The sequence below is a fragment of the Parasteatoda tepidariorum genome, chromosome 5 (assembly GCF_043381705.1).
Source record: "Parasteatoda tepidariorum isolate YZ-2023 chromosome 5, CAS_Ptep_4.0, whole genome shotgun sequence".
Taxonomy (NCBI): domain Eukaryota; kingdom Metazoa; phylum Arthropoda; class Arachnida; order Araneae; family Theridiidae; genus Parasteatoda; species Parasteatoda tepidariorum.
The window spans coordinates 88842760-88862575 of NC_092208.1; the positions used below are offsets into that span (position 1 = coordinate 88842760).

At 27.7% G+C, this 19816-nt stretch overlaps 1 protein-coding gene across 1 annotated transcript in view; it reads right to left on the reverse strand.

Moving 5' to 3' along the window:
• Positions 1 to 19816, reverse strand: part of LOC107436566 (RNA-binding protein 4F) — a 59724-nt gene that overhangs the window by 35987 nt on the left and 3921 nt on the right. Inside the window, exons 2-10 of the mRNA XM_071181099.1 lie at positions 17358 to 17484; positions 16531 to 16635; positions 14342 to 14535; positions 11958 to 12045; positions 10374 to 10507; positions 9208 to 9363; positions 7487 to 7625; positions 2116 to 2232; positions 665 to 727 (exon numbers count right to left, since the gene is read on the reverse strand). Of these exons, the coding sequence (XP_071037200.1) occupies positions 665 to 727; positions 2116 to 2232; positions 7487 to 7625; positions 9208 to 9363; positions 10374 to 10507; positions 11958 to 12045; positions 14342 to 14535; positions 16531 to 16635; positions 17358 to 17484 (1123 nt within the window). The remainder of the gene's footprint in view (positions 1 to 664; positions 728 to 2115; positions 2233 to 7486; positions 7626 to 9207; positions 9364 to 10373; positions 10508 to 11957; positions 12046 to 14341; positions 14536 to 16530; positions 16636 to 17357; positions 17485 to 19816) is intronic.

Here is a 19816-nt window from a genome sequence, read left to right on the forward strand (position 1 = left end):
GAACGGAAATAATGTGTTAATTACGTAAAGTTTGAAGGCTAATAACCAGAAAAAGTCTAACTTATTTTTACAAAGAGAAAGATGCAAAGTTATAATATCTTTGCTTGCGATCTCCGAGATCCGTGGACACAGTGACGTCATGAGGAGGGAAATCGTAGCTTCAGCTCTAAGAGCGGAGTGAACTAGCCCTTGTATTCTCTTTAGCCCTGGTACTAAGTAAACTTAAAAATAATAGAAATGCTATCTGATTAAAAAGAAGATCTGTAACAGTAAAAAGTACAAATAAAAGAATTTAAGAGCATATAGCTTCCTCATTGCTAAATCATATTTCTGAATCATCTAAATTACCACTTGGACAGAATCAATAATTTTTAAAGAAATAAAGTAGCAATGAAAGTTGCTTTAAAAAAGTTATTTTTACTTTTATTGGCAGCTTTGCACATAAATAATGAACATCAAAATAAAAAAAATATTTNAATTCGCATTTTAAACACAGATAGTCCGCGGACTATACGCGCGAAATTACGGTAGCAATGAAAGTTGCTTAAAAAGTTATTTTTACTTTTATTGGCAGCTTTGCACATAAATAATGAACATCAAAATAAAAAATATATTTACAGAACAGTTTCAAACTAAATTCCATTCAGAAAAAAAAACTACTTACACTGAGCCATTTGTGTTGTGGCATTAGTGAAAACAGCTTCTATTTCATTTAAATCAGTGATACCTAAAAATTCAATTTACGAAAATAAGAGATCTTAATATAGCTTTTAAATGTATGAAATCAACTTTCATAAAACTAAGAATAAAGTTAAAAATTATAAAATATATTCATATTTTTTATTTCTTTTGCATTCTAAATATCATTTGTATAGTTACATGTGTAACATGTACAGGTGATTATCAAAATAATGGAAACACTTGTGAATAAAAGGAACCTTTAAGAATTCGCTTCATAAGCATTAAAATATTAAAATATAATCTAAGCTACCAGTTTTTTGAATATAAAAAGTACATATATTAGGTGGTATGAGAGAGCTTTAGTAGAGTTGTCTACGTTTTGATTTTTTGTCGAAAGCGTAAAATGTCAGACATGACAGATTTTCAGAGAGGCCAAATTGTAGGAGCCCCGACTAGTTGGACATCCCAGCTTTTAGGAGTTTCTAGAGGTACGGTGTCTAAAGTCATGACAGCATACACACAGAATGGAAAGACAAGCTCAGCAAAGCAAAATAGTGGACAGAAGGAGAAGCTGAATGAAAGAGACCGACAGGTATTGAAGCGGATTGTAATGTCTAAAAAGAAAACAACTGCAGCCAAAGTGACCGCAGAGCTCAATCAGCATCTGGATTCTCCAGTGTCAACAATTACAGTTAGGAGATACCTTCATAAAGTGAACATTTATGGCAGAACAGCGATTCCCAAGCCTTCGAAATCTAGAGTGTTTCCATTATTTTGATAACCACCTGTATATGTGAATAGTAACATATGTAATAAACAACTTAAAAAACTGAGTTCATTACAAAATTAATCAAATGTGTGCTATGTGCACAATAGTGTGAAAAATAAGCTATGTGCAAAGGGAAACTACAATTGCAATAATGTTACAAGAAAAGCTGCATGTAAAGTACTTATTCATTACATATTAACTAAAAACATCATATTATTAATCCTACAATAAAAAGTAATCCATTTATTTCCCAATTGTTTACTTAATTCTTTATTTTCCAATAAAAATAAATAAAACCCATTCAAACTCGTAATCTTTCAGCCTTAAAACAAGGTACGAATAATGTGAATTGAATAACAAGAAAATGCAACTAATTTTTCAGCTTTCGTACATTCTTAAAAAAGTAAAAGGGAAAAAAATTTTAAAAATTGCTACAGTTAAATTCTTAGGCATGAATAGAACACATTTAAGCATATTCAACTTTTCTTTCATTACACTTTAATAAGCTAGTTTTTTAAAAGCTTTCTAATAAAAATAAAACTGCCGATGGAAACATTTTCCTTGTGTTTTCATGCATACCAAGGTCACCATAAATAAGAGGAAAATATCGATAAAAAATGTCAGGCATTAACTCACAAGCAATGAACAAAAAAGAAATTGCTTACCAGATTCTGGATCAGTAGATATCCTACGTCGTAAATAATCCAAGTAAGCAAGCCAAAGTTCTTTAAATTTTTCTTCCTCTACAAATCCACCCGTCATAAGAACATTTTCAAACATATCTAAGAAAAGTAAAAAGTACATACTATAAAAACAACAGACTGCCTTTTACATTCAAACATTGAACTTTAGTCAAAACAAAAAACAATGCATAACAGTTTTTTTAATGTCTCAATACTTAGATATTTCACTAAAATCTGTTGTTGTTTTAATTAATTTCTATGTTGCTATCAAAATGTATCACTCAAATAATGCAGTGTTCTCCCCAAACATTTTTGAAGGCAGCCCGCCCAATAAAATAAAATGGGACATATTTTGGTGGGTTTTTTTCCTTCAGACTAAAAATATCATACCTCAAATTCATTTTAAAATATTGGATATATATAATGTACAGAAGATCTTATTAGTGCAAAACTTGAGAAATGAGACTGCACCATATAGAATTTTGTGTTATATAGATTATGTCACATATCATTCAACTTACCAACTAAATATGACCATATATATCTGGATAGCAGGTCAATATTAATGCTTTAAAATAATTATTAAATACAAATAATTTAAAACTCATATATATACACTAAAGTAATTATTATTTAAGGAAAATTTTAAAACTATCAAAAGCTTTAGAAATTAAATCCAATCAATTTATTGATTTTACTTTGCTTCAGAGAAATATGGAGAATTGTGGTTAATACAGAATTGCATTGATGCATTTTAACATTAATTGCAGTTGATGTATTTTAACAAACTCTAAAGGGTTTCCAATCCAAATAAATAGTGCAATAAGTGCAGTGGCTAAGTATATTTCACATAGTTTGTTTTATAGATAAGTAATGAATTATAATTTAGAAATAAGTTTTTTTTAATGATGCATTTTTTATAATTACAAATTTTATATTTATTCACTTATATTAAATTTCATTTGCAAAAATCAAAAGACTGAAATATGTTTTGCTTGATATAATTACGTATAAAAAGTTACAAAAATTAAATTTATAAAACAATAATTAGATAATTTCAAACAATAATTTAGTTTGATAATTGCAAAGAAAATTGATTAGAAATTGTAAAATGTGAGAAAAAAAACACTTGATGGGTATAAAGATTGCTTTTTTCATATGAGCTAAATCTGAAAAAAGCCATCGGGATTTTTAGGGCTGGGCCCACCTAGCTGGCCAGCCAGACCCTGATTTAAAAAAATAATAATATTAAGATACAGTATTTGATGTAAATCACTCATGGCTAGGGCCCTATAAATGATGCGAAGATGCGGAAGATGCGGAAACCCGCATAATTCACAATTATCCGCATAATTTACAATTTTCCGCGTAATCGCAGCATATCCGTATAATTTTTATTTTTCAGCAAAATGTATTCGTTTACCAGATAAATTTCTCCTTAAGGGTTTTTTTTCTCAATTGAAATATATCTTCTTTTTCAATTCCAAGAATCTTTTTGGTCCGGTGGTCAGATCTTTCCAAGAATCTCCCCCCTCCCTCGGCACATAGCTTCTTATCAGTCGCCATCATCTTCAATAGGTCGCCATCATCTTCAGTTTACATAGAATTTTTTAGCAGTGAAATAAACATTACTCCTGACACTGCTTGTCTCAATCAGTGCAAAGTTTTGGTGGAAAGCAAGTGCGTTTGCAAAGACTTTCAGTTCATCGCAGAACACGGTCAGATATTAATGGATACTCTTCTCTTTTTCGAAACATGTGGTGTATCTATTCACAAAGCTTACAATAAGATTTTTGATCTACTGTCTAAACTTCGATGTAATTCTCAGGCATCATACTCACGAAAAGATTCAAGCAATGTATTTCTTCAAGAAGTGTTTCACAAAACAATTGCAAATTTGAATACTTAATAGTCTCCAGAACTAGACGTACTCAAAAAACGCGAGCCCAAGTTTAGTCAACCTGCATCAAACTTCTTGAAAGCTGCTCGAGTTTTCGATCCAGAACAAATAGTCAACCTCAATATTGAAGACGACGATGTATTCAAGAATATTCCAGGAATGAGTGGTCAAGATATAAAACTCGAGTATGCTGCTTACAAAGAATATGTAAAAGAATGTTCAAACCAGGACTTAATTAGATTCTGGAATTCAGAGGTAGTCTCAGAGAGATTTCCAGAACTTACAAAAAAAGCAAAACAAGTGCTCTCAGTGCTTCCTAATTCAGTAGATTGTGAAAGAGCTGTATCCTGCTACGGCCAAATTTTTACAAAACAAAGACAGAGTTTGAAAGAAAACGCAGCTTCTGGACTAACTTCTCTCCATTTTAATAAACTTTAATAATTGTTCTGATGTAGAAAATGAATGTACAATACATAAGAAGGTAATTTAGTTGAAATCTTTACTGTATTCATTAAATTTTTTTTTATTAAAACAGGAAAGAAAGTTGAACTTTTTTAAGAGATTTTTTTTCAGTTTCAATTGTTTTCTGGATCATTCGCAACCTGCATGCATAATTTTTAAAAGACACCGCATCCTTGACGCATAATTTTTAAAAATCGCCGCATCCTAGCCGCATAATTTTTAAAAAATTTCCGCATAATTTATAGGGCCCTACTCATGGCAAATGAGACATCTTCTAGAAAAGTAAGGCACACATCACAAATAGAAAAAATTAGATCTGTTTCAAAAACTATGACATTATGCATTTAAAACAAAGTGCATCAACTTTACACACAGCTTTTCAAAAACACAAGAAAGCTAACTTCGTTATTGCACTAATTTGTTTATTTGGGGGTCATAAAATAAAAGTTTGTTAGACCTATATATCATTGCGGCCACTAGTTCAGATGGTTTATTTTATTTTATTATTTTTATATAGCACTAAAGAAAATGAAGAATTTATGACTATAAAATTAAGGCAAAATACTTTTTAAGGGGAAAAAGTTCTCTAAATAAAAAAAAATGTAAAAAATGAGAAAGAATTTTTTTGGCTGTACTAATTAATTATTCTCAAAAAAAATTACTAAAAATTTTAAATAAAAAGAATACAGGAAAAATCAGTTCCTGACAGTAGATGAGATGGCTGATATAAGCAAATGCATATAATGTTAAAATAGCAATAAAAAGACTAAAAACTTAGACAGACATAGATCCTTTTTAGTTTGGAAAACACAAATATTTTAATTTAAAATAGATATCAGGAATAGACTGCTTTTGCCTACAGAATGTAGACTGAATTATGAAGTTTTTCAGTTTCCAAGAAGATAATGAGATGAATGGTAATACTTTTTGATAACATTGATAATAGTGAATTGAATAAAGAGTTAAGAAAGAAAATAAGAAGGAAGATGAATGTGTCATCAACAAAAAGCACATTTTTTTTGGAAATGTGCAACAGGATTTCTATAAATAATAGAACTTTTCTTTCATTGGGAAGAAGATAACTTAGCCAGGGGTCGCTCAAACGTTGCTTTATAAAAATAAGGAATTAATATTGTTAGAAGGAAAAGATATTCACTTTTACATTTCTGTATTGATATAAGAAATAACGAAAAATGTGTTCCATTTAAACCCTTTTCGTATAATATTATGAGTATATAAAAAATAAGGAATTATGATTTTAAAAAGGAAACGTTTTTTTTATATTACTTTTTAGCACTGGTACTAAAAATAAATAAAAATGTTTTCCATTTAACCTTTTTTCACATAATATTTCTTCCTTAAACAACAGAAAAAAATGTCTTTTTCAAAAAAAAATTATAGTAATAACAGAAAGCTAGTAATTTTTAACTTGCCACAAGCATGCAATTTTCGTATTACTAATACTAATATTTCATATTACTAAAGGGTGCGTAACCAAATTTTTCAACAAAAAATAAGCACCTTTTAAGCATTTTTCAAGCACTCAAAAAATATTTAAGCACTTAAAAAAATATCATAATCAGGAAAGGTTGGCAAATTTTGTCAATTGACAGTTTTATCCGGCTTTAACTGCCTTGTCAAAAAAAAACACTTTTGACATAGTTTTTGAAAATTGTCAAAAAATCACAATTTTGGCTTTAAGGATAATTATCAGCTATTATAAATATGAAGAAATTTTAAATTAACCTATATGTAAAATTACAAGCGTTCCATCAATTACGTTCTAGAATTATATTAACATAAAACTTTCTTTGTTTTGAAAATTACCGTTTAAAACCCAAATTTTGATGTAGAAAATATTAAATAATTTTAAACAAAAATGTGTCAAATTGCAATTTATCCAATCCCTTAATTTGTTTAACTACTGAAAATAAAAAAATAATTTTCTTGTAAAAAAAAACACTTTTCCCCAAAGCAACTTATTATAACCTCTGCACTCCAAGTTCATTTTACAGTTTTGTATGAATAAGACCGGAATTTGAAACTGTTCTTACACTGTAAATAATGTCTTTTTGTATAATTAATGGCGAAAATCAACATGGAAAAGAAAAAAATAGCTGATTTCGGAAAAGACAATATTAAGCACTTTTTAAAAACATCCAATTAAAAAAGCACCTTTAAGGGCTTTTAAGAAACCAAAATCGAAAAAAAGCACCTTTAAGCACATTTTTCAAAACGTTACGCACCCTGCACTAACATTGGGCTGTTTTTCAAGTAAGGGTCGTTTTGTTGTATACCTGTGCTCAGTTTCAGCTGTGTAGGTAACTTGCACGATCAGTTCTGTGCTTTTAAAATGTTCAAATTTAACAAATCGCTCGCCACACACAAGATACAGTCAGTGATGTGTTTTTAGTCGACAAAAAACCTGTCAGCTGCATACACTCACTGGCAGATTTGTAAAGTTACGATATGTGATATAGCAAAATGCTCTGCCATGCTGACGGGGAATTTTTCTACTCTATGATAAAGACTCTCTCCGCAGCTCAGATCCCAGCTTTATTGGACTCTTTTGATTGGGAAGTTTTGGATCCCTCCTCCCAACAGCTCTGATCTTTGCGTTGAGTGATTTTCATCTTTTCCGATATTTCGAACACCATTTTGGAGGTTATCACTAGAACGATTACGAATACATGAAAACGGACGTGACCTCTTGGTTATCGGAGCAGACAGAAATTTTGTATGAAAAAAACTTGGCAGCTATGCTGAAAATAAGAGAAACGTATGTAGAATCTGAAAATAAATTTGCTTCCTGAAATAATAATGCTTGAAATTTTTTTTGCTTGTTTGGTTTTTATTTTCAAATGGCTTTAATTAAAAAAACCATAGAAAACTGTATACAATATGTAATGCTTGGATAATTAAAAAAAAAGAATACAAAATAAACAAATTTAAATCTTGCAAACCTATTAAGATAAAACTTCCATTAATTACCTCTTATTTTTTCGTGTGGTTCGTGATATTGTTCCAATGCTCTTCCATACCTAACCCATATTTGTACACACCAGGGCAAGTTTTTAACTGCTCTTTGATGAACAGGCAATGATATGTCTTTGTTTTTCAGATCCCTGTCCTGAATCATACGAGTAAAATAAAATAAATTACATTTAACGTATAAAACGAAAAATAATAATTGTTCTTTACCAAGATTGACAATTTTTTTAAAGGAATAAAAAAAAAATTTGGATTTGTTGGATTTAAAAAAGATTTCTTTTTCAATCATAGCTCTGATAAAATGTATTAATAATAATACTTAACATCATTCAAAAATATATTTGGTTAAAATATTTAATGTTTGCATCTAAAATAGGTTTAAATAAAAAAATAATAATTATGACCACAACCTCATTAATTACATAGTGTAAAAAAAATTACAACTTAAATTAATATCCTAAAATTAATGATTTTTTAAAAAATATCAAGTGATTTTAATAATTTAATCTTGTTTCTTATTCTTTAAGTACAAATCAGTGGTTTTCAATCAGTGGTATCTAGAAAGTTTTCAAGTGGTATTGGGAACAGGAATTGAGCAAAATGCTAAGATGTTATGCAGAAGAAAGTAGTATTTTTTAACATTAAGTTTATTAAATTACTAAAATATTAAGCGCCAGCTAACTCAACTTGCCATGTCGCCCGAGTTTTATAAACCCCAAAATAAATAGCATTTTTCATTCTTAATTTATTTTGTTTAAAAAATATCTACAGAAAAGTGTTAAAGGCTTACAATGAAAACAGATCTAGAACATAAGTGTTTATTATTTTATTGTTTTTTTGTTCTGTTTTGATAAAAAAAATGCTTAGAAAATATAAAACCATACTACTTTGCTTAGTTTAAAAAAAAAACAGAAGAAGAACAGTCTCAATAATCACTGAAGTATCTAATTCAAACAAGTGGAAATTTCAGTTTTTCGCTTATTGTAAAAAAATAATAATAACATTAAAACAAAAAAAAAATTTAGTATCTAAGCAGAAATAAAGAAATTAAAAAAATTAAAAGCAGTAAAAAAATCTAAACCTACTATTTTATTTGTAAATTTGAAATTGCAGATTACTTATGATGTTTTATTAGTATTAATTTCACATTTGCCCCACCTATTGAACTTTCGATAATTAATTCTTCCCAAAATAATTTATCGCTATAAGTATAGCATCAAAAAGAAATTTTTATAATTTCTATCTGGCTGTTTCGAGGTTGCAGAAAAACATTAATTTTTGAAGTTAAAACAGGAAATTCTACTACCTGAGCTTTAATAACATTAAAATATTTCTTTATTTTCTTTTTAAAAAAAACACTTCAAATTTAAACTGAAATTTTTAACTTTTTAAAAAAAAAATTCTATTTTTAAAGAGAAATTAGATCTAATATTCATGATTATTATTAAAACTGAGTTGATCATGGGAGTTAAGAACTTGAGGAATAAAATATTAATTAAGATCTGTTAGTAAAATTAAGTATAAATTAAAATTATTAGTGGAATTGATTATTAATTAAGAACTGTCTACGGAATCAAACAGTTAATTAAGAACTGTCAATGGATTTATTAAGAACTTTAAGTGGAATTAATTCATCATTAAGAACTTCATGTATAATTAATAATTAATTTCAAAATGTCATTGAAATTTATATTTAAGATAAATTGCATTGCAGCACTAACCAAATATTTAGTGTAATCTAACCACAATTCTTCTTTTAAGCAATTCTCAACCAAAGCACGTTCATACACATTTTGCACACGACTAGCATCTCCATTCCTTTTCTCATAATTAATGTATTCTTTGAATTCTTCATAGTGAGGAGATTCTGACTGGTACTGAAAATCAAAAGAGAAAAAAAAGTTAGTTCATTAACTAAATTTTAATTATAAAATGATTTCATTTAAATAAAAGTCAACTTGAAAATAGAAATTTTATTCAGATTTTCAACTTTAAAATACATGATACCAATTTTCAGAATTAAATATCTGGATCAAGAAGGTGATTATATTCCAAATTAACCAAATGGTCAAAATTCTAATGGCCTATAAATGAATCTACATTAATAGAATCACTATATGAAATTTACATAAATGTTCAATAGTAAGTTTAAAATCAAATCTTATTTGCTTGTTACGCCATTAAAACTTAACATACACGAATTTTACAATGCTTAGGTGTAGTAATAAGGTTATATCTCACAGCATTTAATACATCTTAATGATATATCTGATAATGATATATAATGATAATCTAGATACAGTGTAAAGTCGCGTATCCGGAATCGGTGGGACTCCCAGAAGTCCGTATAATAGATTTTTCCGTATAATNGGAAAGGGACGTCCGGATATGGGACGTTACACTGTATATCTGTCTAGAAATAACTAATGTTACTTTCAGCTCAGACATATTTCAATATCAATAGCAATTTTCTTTACATTTCTAATACTGTTCCCATGTTTAGCATCAAACTTAAAATTGGATAACATGCCAAACAGACATACCAAAAATGTGCAACACTATATGGGCAATTCCACAATTTACGTACGTGCAGACTTTAAAAGCATAATTCGATTAACAAATCTGGGTGACTTGCTTCAATTTTTGGTAACTTTCATAAGTTTAAAAAAAAAAAAAAATAAAAACTAGGTGTTTCATGTTTAAAAAATTTTAAACTTCTGAATTTTAAAATTGGAATAAAAGTAAATAACATCAAAATTTATTTTCACTAAGATTCTTACAACTGATCAAATTTTTTTTTAACTGAATTATATGCTTACTATAATTTGCAAGCACAATAATCGTAAATGGTAAAATTGCCCTTATGTAAAACAAAACACAATCATACAAGAGAATTTTCATGAACGGCGATTTGATCCAGTTTCTGCAAGGCTTTCTTATATGAATATTCAATTGAATTTATATCAGGGTGAGAGTTCTCATCAAAAAGTTCTCTAAACTCTTCATACGTTTTATCCATGTCTAAAAACAAAAGAAAATGAATGAATTAATTTTTAAATAAATTGCACTATTTTACAAAAAAAATTAGTTAATATTTATTTTTTAACATAAAGTATCACTCAAAATAAGTATAATAGTAAAATTATTTAATAAGTATAATATTATATAAAATAAGTTAAATATTAAGTAAATTTAAAATTAAATATAATTTTCGTATATGAGAAGACTTTCAGAACGACTTAAAAATAGAATAAAATTTCATTTAAATTTAAAAAAATAATAATAAAATGAGACAAAAATCTTTTTTTTTTTCATTTTAATAGTTTCATGAAACTCATTAAATAGTTTCATGATGTATCCATATTAAATCAATGTTTTTTAAAAGTATTATTGTACTAACTAAAGTAACATAAATTTTTAAAAACACAAGTTTTATCATAGTAGAATTTTGCTTTGCTAATGAATATTGAGTTGCAGATCGAAATCGGTAAATTCTGCTACCAGATTAGTATCTACATTGCAAGATAAAAATACATTTTAGAATTTAAATACGTAAAAAATTATTGCAACTTCAAAAAAAGTCTTATACATAATAGAAAATAAAAAATGGTAAAAATAAATCGTTTTCAGTTGCATATAAGTTTTACTTAAGATTACTAATTATTATTAAATATTTAATTTTTCGTAACACATGTCTACATTTAAAGACAATAATAAATATTTGATCATATTTTCCAATAGATTTCAAAACTATTTAAAAATTTGAAATGTATAAAAAAGAAATCAAAAAATTTTTGAATATAAATAATTAATCTTAAAACTTTATTTTAAAACTTTATTATGCTAAAAGAAATGGATCACAGCATGTAAATTAAGTTGAATTAATGACATAATTTATGTATTAAACGTAAGGGGACATTTTTCTTAAAGAATTTACATTTCTAAGAACTATATTTTAAATGCTCAGATGCAAAATTTATCTGCTGAATTTTAAAAATTCAAACAATCATATTGATTATACATTAAACAATTTATCAAATGCTCTATTAATATATATTTCCATATTACAGGGATGAGATTAGCCAAAAGGCAAAAAAGCTGAATTTCTACACTAGTAAATTTTACGCAAGAGCAACCCTTTAATTATAAATTCCAGACAGTTTAAGATAATAAATAATGTGTTGACATACAATTGTGTACTAATCTATTATTATANAAAGTCATCAAAAGAAGATTGAACTCCTTAGCACATTTTGAAAATAACAATTATTGTTTTACAAATTTATAACTTTTTGCAACATAACCAAAATGTTAACTAATTACCATTGATCAACTAAAATGGGATTTAAACATTGAAATTAGAAGAAAATAGAACTGTTTTGGCTCCTAAATAATTCTGGTCGAGCAATCTAATAAACAGAAAGCTTAAAATTAAATAAAACAAAAATCCTTTTGAAGATAATATAACTACCAAATAAAGGAACAGAGAGCTGCCTTCTAAAGATGTTATATATCTTTTCTTCTTGTTCTTTTAATTCATTATCAGATGCCCCTTTATTCTACAAACATAATAAATAAGAAATACTATTAATACACTAAGAGAAATATTATTCAAAAGAAATAAAATAATTAAATTGATTTTAGAAAAATATAATGAAATATATAAAAAGATTCCACATTTCTTCCAGAAGGTATTGCTAATTGCATGAGTTATATCATATAATATGAATATATATCATAGGCATTTATAGCAATTTGAATGTTACTTAATAATCAGATTCAACATATAGAAGAGTCAATATATTTTTAAAAAAAAAGCTTTAAAATACTTCCTATACTTCCCCACAAAAGTATGACTTAATAAAAGGAACTGTTTTTTTAAATCGTATAAATATACAGTAGAACCCCCCTTTATCCAACAACTCCACAACTAGAGATATGTCAGAAAATCGAAATTGTCGGATATTAGAAGAACCTTTTTAAATCAATTTTGTGAGCATATAAACAAAAAACTATGAGTAAAACAACTCAAAATTTAGCAACTAAAGTAAAGTTCAAGAAAAACACTTACTTTCGTTTTACTTTTTTATTAAAAAATACCTGAAAATCTGTTCTCCATAAAGGGTAAAAAAATTAAGCAATTAATTAATGATTTTGCGTTTTAGTATTTAGCTTATTGTCTTATTTTAATTAGTACTTATAACTCCAAAAGTAAATAAGCATCATCAGCTTCAATAATAGTATGGAAATTTTTTACTTTTTTCCTAAACAAATTATTAGTTCCACATCTCTAATAATTTTGCTTTTTATTGTAGTACAAAATTTATTATTTTATTTCAGTTAGCACTTATTACCAAAATTAATTAAGCATCATAGGCATCAGTAATAGTATGGCGATTTACTATGCTTTTTTTAAATGAATTAGTACGATTTTTCTATTATTTTTAACACATACTCTGTTATTTTTATTTCAATTAGTACCATTTGAGCCAAGGTGGCTCAGGAGATAGAGCATCTGCCTTCCAAGGAGGTAAACCGGATTCGAATGCCAGCAATGGCTCATTGATATGTATTCCGCACCAGACTCGCACCGACCACAGTGCTGACATAAAAATATACTCAGTGGTAGACGGATCATGGGTTAGAGTCCCCTTGCTGTTAGGCTAACCGTGGGAAGTTTTCATAGTTTTCCTCTCCATGTAAAGCAAATACGGGTTAGTTTCATCAAAAAGACCTTCATAAATGCAATCTGTTTAATAGAGATACTTAAGCCAGGGGCTAATAGAGATGTCTAAGCTATTATCACTTAATCAATTGCTATGATATTGTAGATGTTGATGGCAACCAATTATTTACACTGTTTTTGATTATGGTATTATACTAGTACACTATTTCCAATTATTTACACTATTTACACTAAATGTATTCCAATTGGTTGCTATAACTGACTGATTGATTATTCATAAATGATCAATCAGCAAAAAATAACTATTGGTTAAGCATCTCTATAGACATTTTTTTGCAGTCAAATTCTGGAGTCCCCATCCAAACAGAAATTAAAAGGAAAAATAATTATAATAAGCTACTAAATGAATTTTTAATAAATTTTATATCTTTGTTACTATGACTCTTAGAAGCAAACATTAATTTTTAATTAATAAGCAGAAAGCTATTGAATCTCAATTTCTAAAAAATAAATAAATGAAAGAAAAAAAATTCCTGACCTTGCATAAATGTTTTAAAGATCTGCAAGATTTATTTATTTTTAAAATAAAAATGAATGACAATCTAAAAGAGTTTTATGCACCAAAAAATCAAATTCACATTAGATAAAGTAAATTTGAGTAAAAAAAATTTATAGGCACTGAATGCAATTATTTTGTGGTATAAATCACATAAACCAGTGAGGCCGGGGCAGCCTGGTTCGCATGGAGCTAGGCTTACTTTTTTTAGAACAGAAGTTTGAATGCAGCCGGCCGAAGACTTACCATGTAGTAAATGGTGACTGGTGCACGTTAAGTCTGTTGGGTAACATAGTCCTCCATGTTCCCATAACAAATAATACGTCTGGGGGTAATGAATTGGAGATTGATCGTTCTCTGGTCAGGGTCAAAATTATGATCTGTGGATGAATGAATGGATGTATGAATGGGTCCGCTTTATAAATGAGTGTGACATATGGGTGCGGCAGAAGTCGAATTCTTGGCCATAGAAGGCGCCACTGGAAAACAAGAACAATCCCACCCCTTGCCTTAATGGCCTACAACGACGACAACAACAACCAGATCAATGAACACTCGCAATTAAACAATAAGTGCAAAACAATCTGAAACATACCAGAATATAAATACTCACTTTTAAAATGCTGAGATAGTCACTCTCAAATTGCCTGTATGCTTCCCATATTAAACACCCTTGTGTGACATGGATTCCAACAGCTGTGATTGCGTCTTCAAACGCCGTACGTGTCACTTCAAGACCATCGACATCCCACTCTTCACCAATATTGCCAATAGAATAAAGGCAATATTCTAGCCATAATTGAACAGCTAAAATTAATATAAAAATAATACAATAAATGACAGAAATGCTGTAAATATTAACATCTAGAAAACTCAGAGAATTCTTCTTTTTTTTTTGAGAAATATGTTTAAATAAAAGACCATTTTTTCTATCCATTTTTGTCCATTCTAACCATTTTTGTCCATTTTGCACATTCTATCCATTCTTACCATTTTTGTATTTTTTCTAAAAATAGTATCTAGTGGTAGATACTATTTTTAACCATTATTGACTTCAAAATGTTATCGAAGGTACATGATTTTTCCACGTCATGAAAACCAGATCGCTGAATAAAACTTATAAAAATGATCCCAAATTATGCGTAAAAACAAATTTACCCAATTATAATTATAGAGCTATTTTAAGTAAATAAACAATTATGTTTTTTGTTTAAGTTTGCATTTTATTTCATACCATAAAAATTCGATAACTTTAGATCAAGATGTTTGTTTGCTTAAAAGATGCCTAGTTTCCTTGAAAATAACTTTTTTTTCTAATTTAACTTTCAACTCTAAAAACAAATCATTTATGGTATTTCTTAGTGCATTCTGACTACGATATAAGGTTGCAGATCTCTTTCAGAGATCGTCAAAAAGAGCTCGCTAAATAAGAGAATGACACATTTGAGTCTACTTATTTGTTTTGTTAATATATGTAATATATTTTTTTTTTTAATATTTTTTAGTGCTTTCTTATTTGACCTTTTCAGGTCACTGTGAGAGGTTTTGATGGTCTCTCTTTAAGGTTTTCTTCAACAAAAATTCTATGGAAAAAATTCCATGCCTTCCATAAGTGGTCTAAATAGAGGAGATCGTTACACAGAGGCGGTCTTTCTTAGAGGTTAAACTATACAAATAAACTGGATAAGAAGTAATCAAATGCATAATGCACACAATAAAAAAAGATTCCCAGTGTTGGTTTCGATTCTTGACCCCCAGCTAACCTTCAATGTTATCTACATTTATGTAAACAAAGCTCCTTTTTGGTAATTTTTATCTTCTATTTTCGGAAGTTATCAGGAAACGGTCGTATAAAACATAACTGGGAAAATAGCTTTGCTTCGACATTTAAAAGTTAATAAAGTTGGTGGAGAGTTATATTTCCTGCGGGCTTTAAAGGACAAATTTGAGATCGGTACAAAAATTAAAAATAAAAAAATTTATGTTAATTACTTCTAGGTTCTTTGTTGAGAAGATAAATGAAATACAGGATTCCCACTCAATTTTTTACATAAAATTTCTTGACTTTTCCGGGTTTCTCAGGAAAATTTCAATAAAATTGGAGATATTTTTGCTATGCTCAACAATATTTCTTTAAAAAAAACATAATACTTTTTTAAATAAGCAATAAAACTTGCATTTTGACAAAAAAAATAATAATAAATATGCCACATATTATATTTTGAAGAAAAAAAATTTACTAGGAAAAGGGTGAACGTGTAGGTATTATAATACTATAGATAAAAGCAATATTTTGCACAAAAATTAGAAAAATTTAAAATTTCGATGAAATAATGTTTATTAAGAGTCACATCAATTATATAGTCCACCATCTAATATCTTAATTTTGATTATAAACCAAAGTTATTTTATACAGAAAGCTTAATTTTTAAAAATACAATATTATTAAACTGCAAATATGGTTAGATATATAGGGGGGGGGGAATTCAACAAGAACTTTAAATAAAGAATATTTTTTTACAAATTATTCCAATTTTAATAATTCTAAAAAAAGAATTTACAAAAATATCCAGGTTACAGTTGGATTTTTTACAAGAAATAATTAAAATGGCTGTTAGACTTGTTTAGATTGAATATCATTGACTACTTATTACTTATTGTTATGGTCAATTTTCATATCCGTAATTTTTCAGGTTTTGTCTTAAAATTTAATTATTCCCTAACATTTTAACCCAAAATCATAATACCTGGCACTTCATGTACCTCACAGGAAAATATGTAAAAGAATTCAATAAAACTTACAGGAATAGTCCTTTAATGCTCTTTGAAATAAAGCTGTTAAATTTTCTTTTTGTTCTTTTGTAGTTGCCAAATTTTTTTCGTCACTTATCCAGTCAAGCCATAGCTCTAAAAAGTAAAATAATGAAAAGAAACATAAGAATTAAAGCACTCAATCATTTTGTTGTCTAAGTTTCTAAAAAAACAAAAATAAAATTCTTAAATAATTATGATCAGATTCAGTTTACAAATGAAGCTTTAAATCTTTTAAATGGATGCATTTACTATGCATGCTTTGCTTGGCATTTATATTGTGCATTTTACAGCATAAAATTTAAAACTACATAAACATTTATTCAATTTATGATTTAAAAAACCACCGTTGCAGTTGTTTATAGAAACTTCAGTAGATCAATAGATTTCGGAAATTAATTTAATTTTAATTTCATTTTTCTTATAGCTCATATTTGACACCATTCAATTTGTTGGAAATATTATTCAAATATACGTAATAAGAATAAAACTTAAAAAAATCAACCTGAAAAAAAATTAAGAGTTCAAAAATAAAGAAATTGAAATTGAATAAAACAACTATTAAAGAAAAATTAAAAAGAAGCTATAGAAAAGATGTAATAAAATTGAAAAGAAGTAATAGAATAGAATATAGAAAAGAAGTAATAAAAATAAAACTTTAAAAAAATCAACCTGAAAAAAATAAAAGTTCAAAAATAGAGAAATTTTAATTTTAATTAAATAAAACAACTACTGAAAAAAATGAAAAAGAAGCAATTAGAAAAAATATATTATTATACAAATACTTTAAATAAAATGAAATAAAATAAATAATGAACCTGGAGTTAAGGGAAATAACTTGCTCATCTTCTCTCTGGCAGATCGAAGTTCTTCTAAATTTCCACGCTTACGACAAAGATCAATGCACTGAACGTGGCGATCATACACATAAGGATCACTTTCAATCTATAAGCAGGTGTTTTTAAATTTAAAACATAAACAATATAGACATTTTTTTTAAATAAAACAAAGAAGTATTTAAAAAAGAACAAATAATTTTTTTACGAAAATAATTATTTAAAAAATAAGAATTGACGTCTTTTGAAATCATGCATCATCTTTCAGAAATCTCCAAGCAAAGTATTACACAAAATCCTTGTGCCAAAATGATTAACAAAAAAAAAGGGGGGAGGGAAATGGATAGTTAAAAGGAAAGCTTAATTATATAAAGCTAAGCATAGGTGGCACTAGCAGTTAAAATCTGTAATAAGATTTCTAGGTTACTACTTTCGGTTTATTTTTATGTCTAATTTTAGAAAACAAACTATCTTTTACAGTGAACCATTACTATTCCATATCCAAAATTGCAGGACTTTGGCAAATTTGGAAAATAGATTTTTCTGGATGACAGGAATAAGGTAAATAAACAACAAATCATGCATTATTTAATATATAAAAATAAGAAATAAACCATAATTTTATAAATTTTTTCTACGTTGAATGACCTTTAATTAGCTAATGCTTATTAAAGATCACTAGAATGCTTAGTATGACAAAATACAAGGTGATTCATTAGGAAGTATACATTTTCAATGCGCTATAAATCAAAAAAATTTAAGACATTAATATGTTACCTGCAACAGAATTGTTTAGGACTATTTTAAGTTTTGATAGAGTTACTTGCAGATGTTCTATGAGAACCCTCTTAGTTCACAAAATACATCGAGCAGCCAAAACACCTATTAAGGTATTATTCAATATGATTACGTACCAATAAGATTACATAAAAAAACAAGGTTTTTGTTTATCTAGTGGACTCGAAACAATGTATCACAGGTAACGTATTTACATACCTTAACACCCTTTTATGCGGATATGGTTTATTAGTTTCATGGGAGCCCTTTGACTAAGGGGTCACTCATAGAACATCTGCAATTGCCCCAAACAAAATTTTATAAAATTCCATATAATTCTGTTGCAGGTGACATATATTATCTTGCATTGTTAGCAATTTATAAGTCATTGAAATCATTTACTTCTTCATGAATAACCTTGTATGTATGAATATAAGGCATTTTTGAAAAGTAAAAATAGAATACTGCCTACTCATAAAACATTATCCCCTGTTGTCAGAGCCACATTTCCACTTTTGTTTTTCCACAGTTATGATTTCATCACCTTTATAAAGGTTTTTACCAGCAAGATGTTTTTTTTTCAGGTAAAGAAATATGTGAAAGTTGCTGGGTGCAAGGTCGGGACTGTATGACAGATGATTGAATATTTTAAATTTGAAACTTTGAGTTGTGCTTTGGTTTGAAGTTCTGCGTGAGGATAGGCATTATGATGCAACAAGCAAGCCCCTGCATTTGTTTTTAATTGCATGCATTTTATATACCTTTTTCATGACCTTCTGCAAACATAACGTTTTAGATAAAGAAAACATAGCACGAAACACACTATATATCTGACGGGATTTTGAATTTACACAGACATTACAAGGACGCGTCGCTCAAGCAAATTTCACCTTAAAAATAACAAATGATCTCAAGGGCAAAAGTGAAACTTTCAAGGTTACAGCCCCTGTTAACAACAGACTTACAGAAACTATTCTCTTACTGCTATTGTTGGAGTATCTCTTTACTTTCCAAAAAAAACCTTGTGTCAATAAATAAATAAAAGCAAACAGACAATAATTTGAGCTTTCTCTTTCAATAATAAAGAACAGATTTTTCTCTCTTACTTTTTAATTTGATGTGAAAAATTAGCAGTGCAGATAAAAAGAACATTAAAAAACGAGTCTTAAATTTTAAAAGTAAATTAATAGGATTTAATAAAATAAAAAAATAAAACAAGGAACAGAATTGAAAGGTTTATTTTTATTGAAAACATTTATCAAGGGAAACAAATCTTGTCACCTGGTTTTCCTTTCAAACACAGATGTTATTCAGCTATATTAATATTCATCATTAATATTTATAAATGTTTAGCTATTGGAAAAGCAGCAAATAGAAATAAAAAAAGTTTAAAAAAAACATTTCTTTTTACTAATATATTATTTTTAACAATTCACAAGAATAAATTTTTTTTTCTCGTAAGGGAAAAGAGATTTATTCCATTTGATTGTTGAAAATCATCTGAAAAATAGATATTTCCAATAAATTGACAACCAGATATGAGATGTATTGTATAATTGTAGATGTAAGTATATTTGTACTGTTTAGAATACTACTTGAGCTATAATTCATCATTCAATTTGGCCAAGGATTACATCAAAATAGCATCATTTTATATTAAAATT